Source organism: Theobroma cacao, chromosome 8, assembly GCF_000208745.1.
Source record: "Theobroma cacao cultivar B97-61/B2 chromosome 8, Criollo_cocoa_genome_V2, whole genome shotgun sequence".
Taxonomy (NCBI): domain Eukaryota; kingdom Viridiplantae; phylum Streptophyta; class Magnoliopsida; order Malvales; family Malvaceae; genus Theobroma; species Theobroma cacao.
In genome coordinates this window covers 16,495,098-16,510,595 of record NC_030857.1, presented here as the reverse complement: position 1 = coordinate 16,510,595, position 15,498 = coordinate 16,495,098, and the positions used below count along the sequence as shown (strand labels likewise).

At 32.1% G+C, this 15,498-nt stretch overlaps 2 protein-coding genes across 3 annotated transcripts; both read left to right on the top strand.

Moving 5' to 3' along the window:
* LOC18592685 lies at positions 5,799-10,382 on the top strand. 2 transcript variants are annotated; one of them, XM_007019527.2, is made up of 3 exons: positions 5,799-5,979; positions 6,570-7,219; positions 9,857-10,382. In XM_007019527.2, the coding sequence occupies exons 2-3, from the start codon at positions 6,666-6,668 to the stop codon at positions 9,924-9,926; spliced, it is 624 nt and encodes a 207-aa protein (XP_007019589.2). In that variant the 5' UTR covers positions 5,799-5,979; positions 6,570-6,665; the 3' UTR covers positions 9,927-10,382. The 2 variants fall into 2 exon arrangements, with proteins under 2 accessions (XP_007019589.2, XP_007019590.2); XM_007019528.2 differs by having other exon boundaries at positions 6,529-7,219.
* LOC18592684 (actin cytoskeleton-regulatory complex protein pan1) lies at positions 12,782-15,405 on the top strand. Its single transcript, XM_018125569.1, has 2 exons — positions 12,782-13,281; positions 15,100-15,405. The coding sequence occupies exons 1-2, from the start codon at positions 12,851-12,853 to the stop codon at positions 15,212-15,214; spliced, it is 546 nt and encodes a 181-aa protein (XP_017981058.1). The 5' UTR covers positions 12,782-12,850; the 3' UTR covers positions 15,215-15,405.

Here is a 15,498-nt window from a genome sequence, read left to right as displayed (position 1 = left end):
TCAATATTGCTTGTGATTCATGATATTTTTCTAAACTAATTGGATCATTTACCATGTAACTTCGTTATGCATGTGTAACCATAGAGTCTGGAATAAATACCTTTCCTAGATTAATAAGGAAAAAGGCCTTGAAAACCGCCTCAGCAGATCGAGGTGAAAACTTTTGAATCGAAGTCTTAAACCTCAAATTCATAGATGAGTTGATACTTGATGCTTCCAGACTCACAGGTCAGGATAGAGCTTCGGCAAAGAGAAATGGGATCTGGTTTTCTGATGCTGCTTTTGCTTAGATTCAGCGTTCTTTAAGCCCTTCATGCTTTGGCTGAGATCAAGGTAAGAGAAAATTAGATTTTGATATGAAAGTATTATTACACTGCAATGGCATAACCTGCAACCTAAAAAAATTTTCCCCAGATTGCTTCACTCTTACCTTTGAACACCTCAATCTTGTTACTTTCTTCAGAATCTCCTCTTGAGTGGAAAAGGAATCCTAAACCAAGATCCCTAGCGAAAAAAGGGAATTGTTAGTTCCTGGATCATTTGCTTTGTTGAAATGCATAAGCTGTCTTTACTTAACTTTTGTAGGTCAAAGTGTAAAATATATAGAGCATTTCTTTTCTAAAACTCTTTTTGGTGCCCAATGGAATTGAGGATAAGATATCATGAACTGCCTAATTACAGTTTTTAAAGTGACAGATTTAACAAAGAACGAGGTACAAGGGACAAGTAAGCAGTACATAAAGCTTATTTGCATGTGTAGGGAAGTTACATTCCTTGTTGTTGCTGTCCCATTTGAAGTCTACCTTGATTCATGAAAACAAACAAGTTGAAAATTGGTAATCGAGATGAACGTTCTTGATGGTATCATGGGGTGGTGTCGGCACCATTGGCAAAAGCAGACAATGGAGGATGGGGTCCAAAAACCATTCCAAGCTCACATGCAGCAGAGCAGCTCTCTCTTTCATTGGGTTTGACAAGAAATGACTATGCAGCTCACCTACCAGCAATCCTCTCACAATCAAAATTCCTGCATTAGGGAATCCCATGCAACTTGTTGACCCTTGTTTCCGGCCTGGGAAAATGATTGACGCGCTCTTCCTTGTAAAGAATGCATCAATAATTCCTCGACTCATTGAAAAACAGATTTGCTGCCTTGTGACCCCACGAACCAGGCTTCTTTTGCCCAATCCCCCATATGCAGGTCACTTCCCAAAACCATAACTTTTTTGACTACTCAATGATTGAAGCAACAAGGTTAAGTTAATTATATTAGTTGAAAGAAGCAAGCTTTTTGTGTTTGGAAGGCCATACTTAAAGGGGTTGTCTTAATTAATGCCTGGAATTAGCAGGCTCTGTGGCAAAAACGCGCTTCCTCAACTTTTAACTGATTTTACCCTTCAGGCTTTCAATCAAAAAAGTGAAATTTAGATGAAAGGTATGATGTTGAATCCCCGCACATGTTTGTCGCTTCATTGTTTTAAATCAAATATATTGTAATTACATCCATCCCTCCCAATGAAAACCAATATCTAGCAATTCCTGCACCAATATATAATATTTGCTTAGGTAAGTTTATAGATTTTTTTTTTTTATGTTTAATTAAGTTTTTATATTTTTATTTTAAATTAAGTAAATTCTTATAAATAATTATTTCGAGCATTTGGTTTATTAGTTGGTACATGATTTCTTATTTAAAAAATGAGATTTGAATGATTAACTGATTACATTAATCTAAATATTATTTGTCATTTTACACTTACATGGTGTTGACTTGAGGAGGATGATAAAAAATGTTACTTGATCATATCATCATACCATTCAATATGTCATGTCATTGTTTATAATGGTATGTCAGTATACCCAATCAATGTCACATGATATAGAATGATAAGTAGTTACTCATTAATTATAAATGTTTATTTAACTTAAAATAAAAGTACAAGAGCTTTATTTGAAAAAAAATATATAAAAATTTAATTAAACGTGATAAAAAATAAAAATTTATTTAAATAAATTAAAAACTTTCTTAGATAATATATTTAAATAAATGTTGAAGATTGGATAATCCGGATGGAAGGTATGAGTTGAGTGCCATGAATGAATGATAAGGTTGGGATAGAGTACATGTAAAAAAGATGGAAATAAAATGAATAGTATGGGCTACTGAGTCTGGGATTGATTATCCCTCTCCCTCACCCAAATATAAATATTCCTTGAGAGAATGAATTTCGTAAAGATCAGAAACTGCAATCATTCTGGCTGTCCTTGCTCAACATACACTTATAGTCTATATATAGCTTTTGGGGAAAAAAGAGTTGTTTGTTTTCATGCCACATTAACTCCATGCTCACAATTGATATTAATAAGCAGGAGAATGGGCAGATACAAATGAAATTTAATAATTAATTAATCTCAATTACAGTTCATGGTCCACTTATACTCCACATGAAGGAATATTTGATTGTAAGTTAAATACACGTTGGAATTGAATAATATATATTGACCCTCTATGAGTAGTAGAGGTCTTGTGTATTGGGTTTCATTTTCTAACCTGCTAAAACATTGAAAACATACTTTAATTGGTGAGGATCTTTGTTCTTTAGAATTTCTTTATATGGATTTTAGGAATTATGAATCCCCTTAGATACGATCCTTTTGATGAGTCATATTTGGAGCTAAAACTATAATTAGAATATGAAAATTGAGTTGTGAGAATTAATGATCATTATGATATATATATATATAGAGAGCGAGAATAGATGATCGGTATGATCAAATTGTAACGATTAAACGTATCCTAATCATAATGAGCTAAACCCAAAATAGAAAAGATGTTTATTTGTCAAATAAACAAACAAATTGACGGGAAAAAAGAAAGTTATGAATCTCTGATGGAAATGCAGGAGCAAATTGATGCTGGTTTTGGTTAGCTTCTTCTGAGAAGGAAAAAGCCAATTTGTAGGCTGTAGAGCTTTTAAAAAAAGGTAGGAATTAAGTTGCCAGCCACTACCCTGAAATAATATTAGGCGTGGATGGGAAAGTTTGCCTTGTTCAATATTCCAAAGATATAATAAATGGAAATGCCTCCCCTTTTTATTGCTACCATGCAAGGGAATCATTCCACCGCAGTAACCTACCATTATTTATTCTTTGCAAGCCTTGGAGCTCCTCACTCTTCTTTATATCTTCAACGGGAATAAACGAGATTATGGCATGGGGACATGGCCACTTCAAAATTTGTACATATAATAGAATATTTAGCAGCTTGCATTTCTGTTATTGCAAAGTTTAGACATAGTACTTCATTTATTAAGAAAAATTCAAACAAATTTTAATTTTTTTTATTTCATTCGATTAACTTTTTATATTTTCATTTTAAATCAATTAAGTTTTTATAATTAACAGTTGATTAATTATTTTTAATTAAAATATCACATGTTATTTTATAAAACGTAATGTTGACGTGATATATTTATATGTCATAATAAATAATGACGAGATACGATGACATGGTCATATCACATTTTCACCTTTCACCTCAACGTCACGTGCAGGGTGTATAAATTGATAAATGACATTTTGATTAATTGCAGTTAGTCATTATTAGTTATAAAGATTTATTTGATTTAAAATAAAAATATAATTACTTGATTGAACGTAATAGAAGAATAAAATTTTATTTAAATTTTCTTAAATAGTTTAAGATAATTTTTTAAAAATTATGCCAAAAATTTATAAACTATGAGGGCCAAGAAATGGTAAAGAGATTGAAAATTTTATAACAGCTTCAATAATCACACACATTTTTTTGGAGCGTAAAACCTAAAAAAATTCTTAAACTATTTAGAAAAATTCAAATAAATCTTTGTATTTTTATTTTGAACCAAATTAACCTTTATGATTAATCGTTGATTTAGTTAAAATACCACTTGTCATTTTAAACTACTTGGTGTTGATGTGACATGTTGAAATATCATAATTGATACTGACGTAGTATGTTGATATAATATAATTGATGATAATATAACATGATCATGTAGTATTTTTCACCATCCACATTGATGCTATATCAATAGCACGTGAGTACAAAATAACAAGTGGTATTTTGGTGAATAAAAATTAGTCAACCATTAGTCCTAAAGATTTTATATGACTCAAAATAAAAATATAAAAATTTGATTGAACGCAATAAAAATAATTTACATTATGTCATTTTTATTTTATTTTATAAAAATTTACATATATGTCTTTCATGTTTATATATTTTGTTTTTTTCTTGGTAAGAGAAAGAGAGAGGGGAATATGAGTAGAAGTAAGAATAATGGCCAGATATTAGTGTGGGAATATATGCAGCCAAAAATGGGCTTAAAAAAGGAAAAGAAAAGAATGATTGACTAAAGCATTGAGATGAAGATTTAGTGGCTTAATCCTCCTCACCATTATCTGCTTTGAGCACTCACTCACATACACTTCCCTTTCATTGCAATTTACAAGCTACCTTCCTAAAAAGGTTTGGTGGTCCTTCTGCCACCTTATTAGATCATTCATTTTAATGGCAGGCAATACATGGCCATTCTTCAACTTTTCTCTCTTTCTTTTTCTTTTCTTTTCATTCCAATTCTTGTTTTCTTCCTCTTCAAAATTTGCCATCTTAGCTTTCTTTCTCTAAGCCCAACTGGATTTACAGATTTTATACTCTTACTGCTTCTTTTAACTTATTATTTTAGCCTTTTATTTTACATGAAGTTAAGTTATCTTTTAAAAGCATAATACAAAAAAAAAAAAATCCTTAAATTATTTAAGAAAATTTAAATAAATTTGTATTTTTTATTACGTTTAATCAAAGCCTATATTTTTATTTTCGGATCAAATAAGCCTTTATAAGTATTGATTTACTAATTGTCATTAGTCAAAATGTTTATTTGTTATATTGTACTCATATGACACTGATGTGAAGGGTAAAAAATATGATATGACTATGTTATCATGTGATATCAACATGCTATGTTATTATTTATTATGATATATTGACATGTCATATCAGTATCATGTGATATAAAATAAAAAATAATATTTTGACTAAGTTTATCATTAGTGATAAAAGTTTATTTGATTCAAAATAAAAATATGAAAACTTGTTTGGCTCAAAATAAAAGTTTAATAAAAGTATAAAGACTTATTTAAAATTTTTTTAATAGTGTAGAGTTTTTTAGATATTATACTTTTTTTTAATTAAGCAAAGAAAATAAATAATATTGAAAAGGATTCAAATTCCTTTTTTTTTTTTCTTATTTAATCATAATTGAGAAAGAAATAATGAAGGAATTAAAATGATGTTAATAATAATGAGCTAAATTGTTTGTTTTCTCTTTTGTCAAAGTTGGTGTCTTTTATAGTTCTAGAAAGGGATGAAACAAGTACATACACATACAGTTTAAATTAATTAATGTTTTTAGCACTTCTAGAAAGAGTAAAAAGAGATTTAAGATTAATTAATAAATATAAATATATTTTTAATTAAAACTGAGATGCAAAAACCAGAAGCAAGCAAACAAAAGCAGGCTTTCCTCTTTATGTAATTACCTTCCCAACACACACACAACTTCACAGCACATCTTACTTTTCTTTGTAAAGCTTATATATATATATTATTTTTTTATTTTTGAGAAAACCAAAAAAAATAAAAAAATAAAAAGGGAAATAGAGGACCCCATCGCTATCATGCGCCATGGATGTCATCTATCCCTATCCTTCACTTTAAATAATTCCAACCAGATGTTAACGCATTCTTTTTATTTTCCCCCCTCACTCTAAGATTTTTTTTTTATCGTTTATGCTTCTAAATTTCCCCCCTCTCCAATTTTCCAATTCCTCGCCGATTTATTAGTACGTTTAGGCGCGATCGAACATGCGGGCGCCGCCGCCTATTTAGTTCACGGCTTTTTTTCCTACTCTTCAGATCCGTTTCATCGCCATCAGGTAAATTCTCACTTGCCTCTTTTTTTTAATCTGAATTTTCCTGTTTGTTTCCCGAGAAAATAACAGGAAATGGAAACAAAGATTTTTGAATTTGAACTGTTCGCTGCTAGTTTTGTCTGTTCCGTTTTTTTTTTTTTTTTCATTTCAATCAAACAGAGCATTGTTATGAGCTGGTCCTTGTTATGTTAAAAAGTAGACAGATCTTAAATGACTCTTAAATTAATTTAGTTTTTATTAGCGTTGATACTCTTAAGACTTTCTGTATATTTATTGAATGATGTTGCTTTCTTTCTTGATTTTGTAATTTTTGAATTTAAAATTAAAAAAAATTAATGTTAATTAATTAAATAATAATTTTATAGATCTTAATTATGTGTGGTTGTTAAATTTTTAATGAGGGGATAAACATGTTGATAATTATTACAGTTTTGGGGAACTCAATAGTTATGTCTGCAATAAATTTTGGTTACCTAGGATTGCATTTCATTAGTAACTATTAAAGTTTATTTAAGAGCTTTCATTGATTGTTAAATTTGGTTATTTGGGAAGTTTTGGAAACTTCACTGACTGTGAGATATGGGTGGATGAAGGAGTTGGGGGTAGTTTGGTTCAGTTTGTTCACTGGAGGGGAGTTGAAAAGATAAAAAAATAAAGTGTTGTCTCGGTGCCCCAGATGAGAAGAACTGATGTTATTGACAGTAGAAGGAGGAGGGTTCTTCTCTTCTTCAGCATCCGGGTATAGCAAGGGCTTGACCCTTCTTCTCTTGGGTCAGAAGCACGAGGACAGGCCCATGAGAGTTTCGCCGTGGAACCATTACCAGTTGGTGGACCAAGAACCTGATCCTGACCTCCAGCTGGCTTCCATCAAGAACCGGCTCTCCCGCGGGTGCGCCTCTTTTGTCTGCTTTGGTCGCACTTCCGCAGGGCTTGATACCCCATCTCCTTTAAAAGTTGGCCCTGTTCAACAGCAGGATGTCTTGCCAGGGCCACTTGATTCAGATAAGAGTAATGATCACACATCTCATCTTGAAGATGGCAATAGTAATGCAAGAAAGGTTGCTCTTAAAAGTAGTTTGAAGAAGCCATCAAATAGTACTCCAGTTCCTCTTGAGGATGTTAATGACCGTGAGGCATCAGGGGAGAAGGATGGTGATATCCCTAGTCACACAGAACGAAGAAAGGTGCAGTGGACAGATGCTTGTGGTAGTGAGCTTGCTGAAATCAAGGAATTTGAGCCCAGGTATGAGAAATATCTGCCCTAAATTAAAATTTTATGAGCAATGCGGTACAATTGTGAAAAATATTTAAGTTTGTGTAAATGCTGTTGTCATATGCTGTTTGTGTCTTAGTTTATGTGCATCATGAACTGAAAAGTAATTTAACTGTCCAGCAATTACCTCTAAGCTTGTCATACTTTCTCTATTTCTTTCTTCTGTTCTTTTTTAATTTTTTTAAAGCTAGTTATATAAAGGTGTTTTGGCATTACTGAATGGCATCCTCTATAAATCTCTGGACCCTCGTCCCTACAGGTTGTGAAAATATTCTGATTTCAAATAATACGTTTCCTTGCTTACTAAAGGTTTTCTGTAAGTTCGGTTGATCCGATTGCAATTTGTGCTGAAAATCAAAATGGGTTGGTGCAGTCTTATTCTTATCCATTGTTTTACTCAATGAATAGTAACCATAGGAAAATATGTGGTATTTACTTCTTAGAAGTGTAGAAGCACATGTAGTCAGGGTTGAAAACTTGAAATTGGGTTTCTCCTTCAGATCACTGAGATAGGGTAGTGATTGCTCTATGAAAAAAAGAATTCTTGAATGTATTTATTTCACATGGGTAGCTAATATGTCAGCTCCATTTGTAGAGAAGACACCTGATTTAATATGGATCTTGAAAAGTGAACTCAATTTTTAAAAGTTTATAACTTTTCCCACCATTTTTATGTTATTTTCAAATTTATCTATTTTTTTTAGGATTTAAGAAGTATGTTATTTTTATATAAATTTTTACTTGATCATCATGTCAACATATCAAAAAGCAACTAAATGGGACAGCTGATTTTCTTATTCTCATCCATACAATGGGTGTTCGGTTGGTAGAGATTCAACTTTAGTTACATTTTGGAGCTCTCTGTTTGCTGTGCATGGAGGCATTCTTCTTTGACTCCTTTAGGCTGTTCAATCTGTTGTGGTATATGAGTGGTGGAACATTGCTTGCTGGTCGTTAGAGTGATGGCTAAAATTTGTGTTGCGCATCATATAACTGAAATAAGGGAGCTATCATTTTGAACAAGGACTGGACCCTCCACAACATAAATGCAAATAATAGCAATCTTGCTGCAAAACATGCCTGTGTTCTGTGCTGAAACTTCCCCTTATAGATTGCACTGTTGTTTTAAGGATACACACTAGTAAAATATAATTAGCTAGAATGATTTAATGTATTACTTTTTATGCATTTTTTGACCCTTTAGTAAAATATAATTAGCTAGAATAATTTAATATATAACTTTTTATGCATTTTGCCCCTTTGTGCTACCTCACTTAACTCAAAGGTGTTGTAGTCACTGACTTACTCATTAATAGGTTTATTAGTTAGAAGGCTTGAAAATTTAATTTAAGTTCTTTCCCTCATTTCTAGCATATAATTTTTATTATCACTTAGCATTTATTTTCAATGTGAAACTTACATAAATTATCATTGAACACAATGGCTTTCTTCACTCTCTTCCCTGCTAATATCAAGGGGTGATTTTTTTTTTTTGATTAATTCTTTGTTTTTTGCTCTTACCTTTTGGTGTTGCACGCAAACTTATATTTAAGTTCTTGGTTGATATGAGTCCTTGTTTTCTTATAACCCACACCTCTTTTCTCTTTTTCTTTAGGGGAAAAAAGAAGGCTTTGACTTTGTATAGAAAACTGAATGGAAAATTTAAGGAGTGTTTACCCTAAGAGATGTTTTTGTGCTTATTTTTTGGCATAATATTTTAAAAAGTCTTTAAAATATTTAGGAAAATTCTAATAAGCTCTTAATTTTTTTATTGCGTTTAATCAAGTTCTTATACTTTTATTTTGAACCAAATAAATTCTTGTGATTAATGGTTTATTTAGTTAAAATGTTATTTGTTATTCTATATTATGTGGTATTGACGTTGCATGTTGACATGTTATAATGGAAGATGATGTGGCCGTTGATGTGACATAATTACATAAAAATGTGGTATTTTTACCTTTCACAAGTGATATTTTGATTAAGTCAATTATTAGTTTTGATCCAAAATAAAAATATAGGGGTTTGATTTAACGTAATAAAAGCATAAGGGTTTATTTGTATTTTATTGAATAGTTCAGGAGTTTTTTCAAGCATTATACCTTGTATTTTTATTTGTTTGATTAGCTTGTCAATAAGATCCCATCTACATAATTAGTCAAATATGTGTTTTTGTTTTTTGGTTCACGAGTTTTGTAGAATGGTCATATCATATGCTTATATAACAACAAATCACCATTTAGGGGTTATCTTCCATCCTTTATTTTTTATTTTCATTTATTGTGTCAACAGATAGGTCTGCATTCTATGCCATCGGCATGGGCTACCTAATCAGTTTCCTATTTGAATGTGGTTCCATATGCCAAAATCGTTAAATATACTGAATTGAATCCATTTGTGTGGTTTGCAGTAATTCCCTAGCATGAGCATCTGTTTTCAGACGGTGAAGATCCTATGTTCCTTGTGTATATATATTTAACCTGTTCATATATTCTCCTTGCTTGTTTATTCATCATTTTTTTTAATATTCAAATTACCTGGTACTTTATTTTTTGAAAGAATTACCTTGTACTCTCTTTCTGATATTCTACATTTATCAAATGGCAGTGAAACAGGTGGATCAGACGATGAATTTGACAGTGGAAGCGAAAGAACATGTTCATGTACGATTATGTAGTTTGGCCATTATGTTGAGTTGAATGATGCATAAGGTAAATCGCTGCTAACAGAGATTGTGATATGTTGGAAATGCTCAATTGATTTGTGGGCAAAGAAGAAGCAAGATTTTTGATTCTAAATGAAAAGCACCAATAGAGAGGAGCTATCTATCCTTGTGGCCACCTTAGTTGGACTGATCTTTTGTGTCTATATTTAATATTTAATTTGAGATTTCAATTTTGTCATCCTGGGCCGCACTTTGTTTTCTTATATTATTATTATTATTGTTCTTGTTGCATGACTTTGTTGTTCATTATTTCCATGGTAATTAATGTGTTATATTTTTTTCAGCTCAATCATATTCATATGTAGTTAGAAAGGATGTTTGTGCTGTGCTTGTCCTGCTTAGAAACATTGTACTATTGGCTTTATGACAGCAAAGTTTGGTAAAAATGGAGGCCTTGTAAGATTTCAATGAAGATCTAATGCCCTTATATTTGATTTAGCATGAATAAATCTGACAGCAAGCTTTCTGTTTTGCTGAAACTAGGTTTGATGTTGAATATCTTTGTTTCACTTTAATGAGCAAAAGGGGTCATGTTTGCTTGACCCTCATTCTTTTACCTTGTGCTCTTCAACTCTACTTTTGCTTTCGTTTAATAAGTGGATGGACTGTGAAATGTAAATGTTTAGTAGTTCTCTGAATCATCAAGTGCAAAATATGGGCTTTCTTATGGTGGGATTAGCTTTAAAGGTATGTTTGGTCGGGAGGAAAAAGTTAAGATCTCTTTCATTATCTCGTTTGGTTCATTTTTTAATAAAAGGAGTAGTCATTTTTAAGATTAACCGTTCATTGACAGGTCCCTTGATAGTAATTGTTTCAAGTTTTATGAAAGAGTTTAAATAATTATAGATAAAAATAATCTTGTTTATCATGTGAAATTATTAACTCTTATCATATAAAATAGGGTAAAATATCTATACATTTTTAAGTTCTGATCAAAATTAAATAAAAGTTCATTGGTTTGAAAAATAGACATTCCCTCTCATAGTCTTAACATTGTTAAGAAAAAAATGAAAAAAAATTAAAACACTTTTTCCTCTTTCTTTCAATTTTTCTTTGTTTTCAGACATTGGTTAGTAGACGACGTCCTTTTACATTGGTCGGTCATCTGTGGCTAAGTTTGGTACTCTTTGATGCCAAGGAATGCTAGATCTAGCGCGATCTAGAGTGCGCGATCTGGAACGCCAGATCTTGTGCGATCTTGAGTGCTAGATCTGGCCTCTTTTGAGGGGAGCTGGGCATTCCCTCAGCGGAGAGCTTTGGTGCTCCCCTAAGCTCCCTCAACAGGGAGCGTGCTAGATTCGGTGAATCTAGTTGGAAACGAAGGTAAAATTCTTTTTAAAGAAAGAAAAAAACTTAAAGATGAAAAATAAAAGCTTATATAATATATAATTTTTGACATACTCGAGGATCAAATTATCTAAAAAATATTGTCACATTAACAAATTAATGAAAATTTTAAAAGTTGAGTAACGGTTGGATTTATTTGTTTAGTAATAGACATTTTTTTGAGACAGAGTGTTTACTTTTCAAACTAATGAACTTTTGTGTAATTTTGATCAAAAGTTAAAAGTGTCTGGTTATTTTATCGTATAAATTATTATATTAAAAATAAATATTAATAATTATTAAATTAATAATATCTTAATAAAAAAGAAATTAAAAGAGAAAAAAGAAAAAATGAAAATAGCAAAAATGTAAAAAGAAAAGAAAATAAAAATAATATTAATATTTTGAGTAAAATACCCTTATCTTTTAAGTTTTAATTAAAATTATATAAAAATTTATTAATTTTTAAAATAAATATTTCATCTTAAAAAAATTTTTTTTACTAGATACGTAAGTAGAGTCGTTAATCAATGTTAATATTTTTGACATGATAAGAATAAAAAAATAATTTTATCATTGATTAATTTTATAATTACTATTATTTTTATTAATTAAATATAAAGCTCTCCATTGGAGAGCATTGGTGCTCCCCTTGGAAGGCCCCAAATCGAGCTCCTTAAGGAGCATCGATGCTCCCCTGGGGAGCCTGACTGAGGCTCTCAAGGGAGCACCTAGTGCTCCTTTCCCTTAGGAGCGTTGATCTAGTGCTCTTTTCTGGATGCTTTTTATTTTTTTAAAGAATATATTAATAATTTTTTAAATTAATAAAAAAAAATATTTTAGTTTTTTGATTATTTTTGTTGATAATGTTTGTATTATTGGAACGGAATTTACATTTTAAAAATTAATAGATTTTTTTTTTGTAATTTCGATCAAAATTTAAAAAATAAAAATATTTTATTTTTATATTTTAAAATAATGTACTAAATTATTATTTAACAGTAACATTATCAAAACTTAATGATTTTAAAAATTTTATTAAATTATAATCAAGGGTGTTTTAGTTATTTTTTACTATTTTAAAATTATTTTTGTCAATCTAATATTAAAATAGTATTAAAATTAAAATTTCGTATTACTAATCAAATTACATAATATTCGTGACGGCTGTTCATTTCTCTTTGCAGCTACCAAAATCTGAAAATAGAGAAATTAAAATTAAAAAAAACAAGGGAAGTTATGAGTATCCAAACCAATGATGTTCTGTACACTCAAACAGAAAAAAAAAGCAGCCTACCCGCAGAGGAAGCGAGTGACATGGTGAAAGTGAGTTGTGGATGACGTGTTTCTCACGCGCTTAAGAAGGCAGTGGAGCGAATTAGCCAACAAAGCATGGAGACCAACTATACTCTCGAGCCATGTGTCTGTTGAAACTTGGCCACGCCTTATCCACACACCCCATTTCTAACACAATCTTAAACTTGTAAAGAACATTAAAACAACACACACACACAAATAAACAGTTGCAGAAAACCAACACGGAAGAGAAAATGTCTGTGGCATCCTCAATCCCATGTATCAAAATCCCAAACCCTTCATCCCCATCTTCCTCTTCTTCTTCTTCTTCTTCCTCGTCCTCCACTTGTTGTAGATTGTCTACGACAGCCAAACCTTATATTGTGACTATCAGGAGTTCTCAGACTGAAGGGCCTTTGAGAAGACCTGTGGCACCTTCTCCACCACCTCCTTTGAAACCAGTTCCTCCTTCTCCATCACAACCGCCGACACCTCCTCCTTCTTCTTCGCCTCGGCCAAAGCCGGCTTCTGTGGCAGCTGCTGGTGACCAGAATGTGATCACTTTGGAGTTTCAGAGACAGAAGGCAAAGGAGATGCAAGACTACTTTAAGCAGAAGAAGCTTGAGGAATCAAATCAAGGGCCTTTCTTTGGGTTCCTTGGGAAGAATGAGATTGCTAATGGAAGGTAAATGGAATATGCTCCTCTGTTTCTTTTCTTTTTTTTTTATCATAAGTTTGGTTATATGGGGTTTTTGCGGGTTTTGGTGCTTTGAGGAATCTTGTTAAATGAAGTTACTGTCTTGTCTTGATTAAGAAGTGAACGATTGCATTGATGGATATGATGCTGAATTATGAAAGTTGTCGTTAATATACAGAACCTAAGGACTCCAAGGTAGAGCCAATTGAGAAACCAATAACGAAATGAATAGAAGGAGATCTGATTCTTACTTAATTGCTCGTAGAGACAGAAATTCTGTCAGGGTAAATTAGCCTCAGTGATCTCTATTTACAGTTTTTGTAGTTGAAGACAATGTTAGGATTACATCTCCACTCTCTGTACCGCTGCCGTAATCAATAACAGCATGTCTTATTATAAGCAAATCAAAGCTGCTGTTAGCAGTGGAAAAGTTTAAACAAATTCATAGAAAACCCCAGAAGTAAACACAAATTTTGATTTTGTTGTTGTGTTTTCTTTAATTGTTTTGTGTTATCTAAATAGAAAAGAGGAAAGACAAGGATACTCAAACAGTTCTTTCTGCTTCTTCATCACTCAACAGTCCATCACCCATTTTTAAATTCCATACATTCAGCAGTGAGCTTCATGAGTATATTGGTACTGACATGTGTTTTCACATATGAATTGTTTGACAATTGAACAATTTCATGCCAGCAATGCTTTCTAGGCTATGGCATGGTTCAATTTAAGTAGACAATCCAAATATTTAGCCCAGAGTCTTTGTTTTTAAATGTATCGGAGGGGAATACTGGTTTCGGCTTGGAGGAACGTATGGTTGGAATAATCACTGTTCCACCCACAGTCCAACAAAGCTATTTTACATCTCATGTTCATACCTTATTTGTTTGAAAATTTTCATTAAAATAATTGACTGCTATTTCTGGGACTGTTCATATTCCTCTTTTAGCGGTCCTTGTGAGGACTTGTGTTCAGGACATCAACCATATTCTTTTTATCAAATTTTAAGAACTGGCCAATTTGCCTGAAGCCCTTGAACTGGACCGGTATAGAACTAGGCTCCCAACTATTGGCAAGCATAGAAAGGGACTGTGATACTCGGTGACTGTTTTTTAATTGCTTTTTTAAATAATTTTGGTCAAGTATAAAATTTGAGCTCAAAACCTTATCAGTCCACTAGTGCCTTTAGCAGATTAGCAATAGCTTATGAGCACTGTGCTTGATGTCGAGAGAGTATTTCATTCTAGTGTCCATGGGCTCCATGTCCAGAAATCTTCATATCTAAATTTTAAGATTCACCATTTTGTAAGCACAATATAAAGATTTGGAAGATGATGGACCTCCTTATACGTCATGTATATATTTGACCTAAACCTATACTAAAGGAATATGGTATGTAGCAAGCTCACACCATGCTACTCCCTCTTTGAATGAGTATTTCTTACCTGCATTCTTTCATGAATGAATTCATCAAACCTCGCATGGTTAACAACAAAACTTTATTTCTTTTTAGTTTCCGGCACATTGATATTGTTTTTTACACGATGTCCACTTATACCACGAAATAGCTTCCTGTGAGATATTTAGACACATACGCACTCTTAAACTTGAAGGCCTCTTACTTTTGACTAGGATAAGCATAATTGAATGTTACACATGCTTGACTGTTTCAGTAAGAGTTATTAATTTTCTTTTTTATTTAACCTGTAAAATCCTTATCTTGGCTGCTTGGAGTTGGGTACAGGAATTATCGTGCAAATACTTTACCATAGGATAGGATGACTGATTTTCGGGATGTTGGTATCGCAGGTGGGCAATGTTTGGCTTTGCTGTTGGGATGCTAACAGAGTATGCAACAGGTTCGAACTTTGTTGATCAAGTAAAGATCATGCTCTCAAATTTCGGGATTATAGATTTGGATTGATTCCTTTCCTTGTACCCAATGCTATCCATACTATTTGATTTTCTGTAGTAATATCCAATGTTTTGTTTGCAACTTCCTGAGCAAGTTCTTTGCTATCCTCATTGGTTGATCGATCAATTATAACAAAGCTGTATCCAGACAGTTTGCTTGCTTTTCAAGTATACAAGTTCTTTATTTTGATCGTTTCTATAGATCAGGAGCCTTTTGATAGCAGAAAAAAGATGCAGCATCATAGTTGGTGAATAGTGATGGTCTCATATAAAGACCAACAAAACATGGTTGTG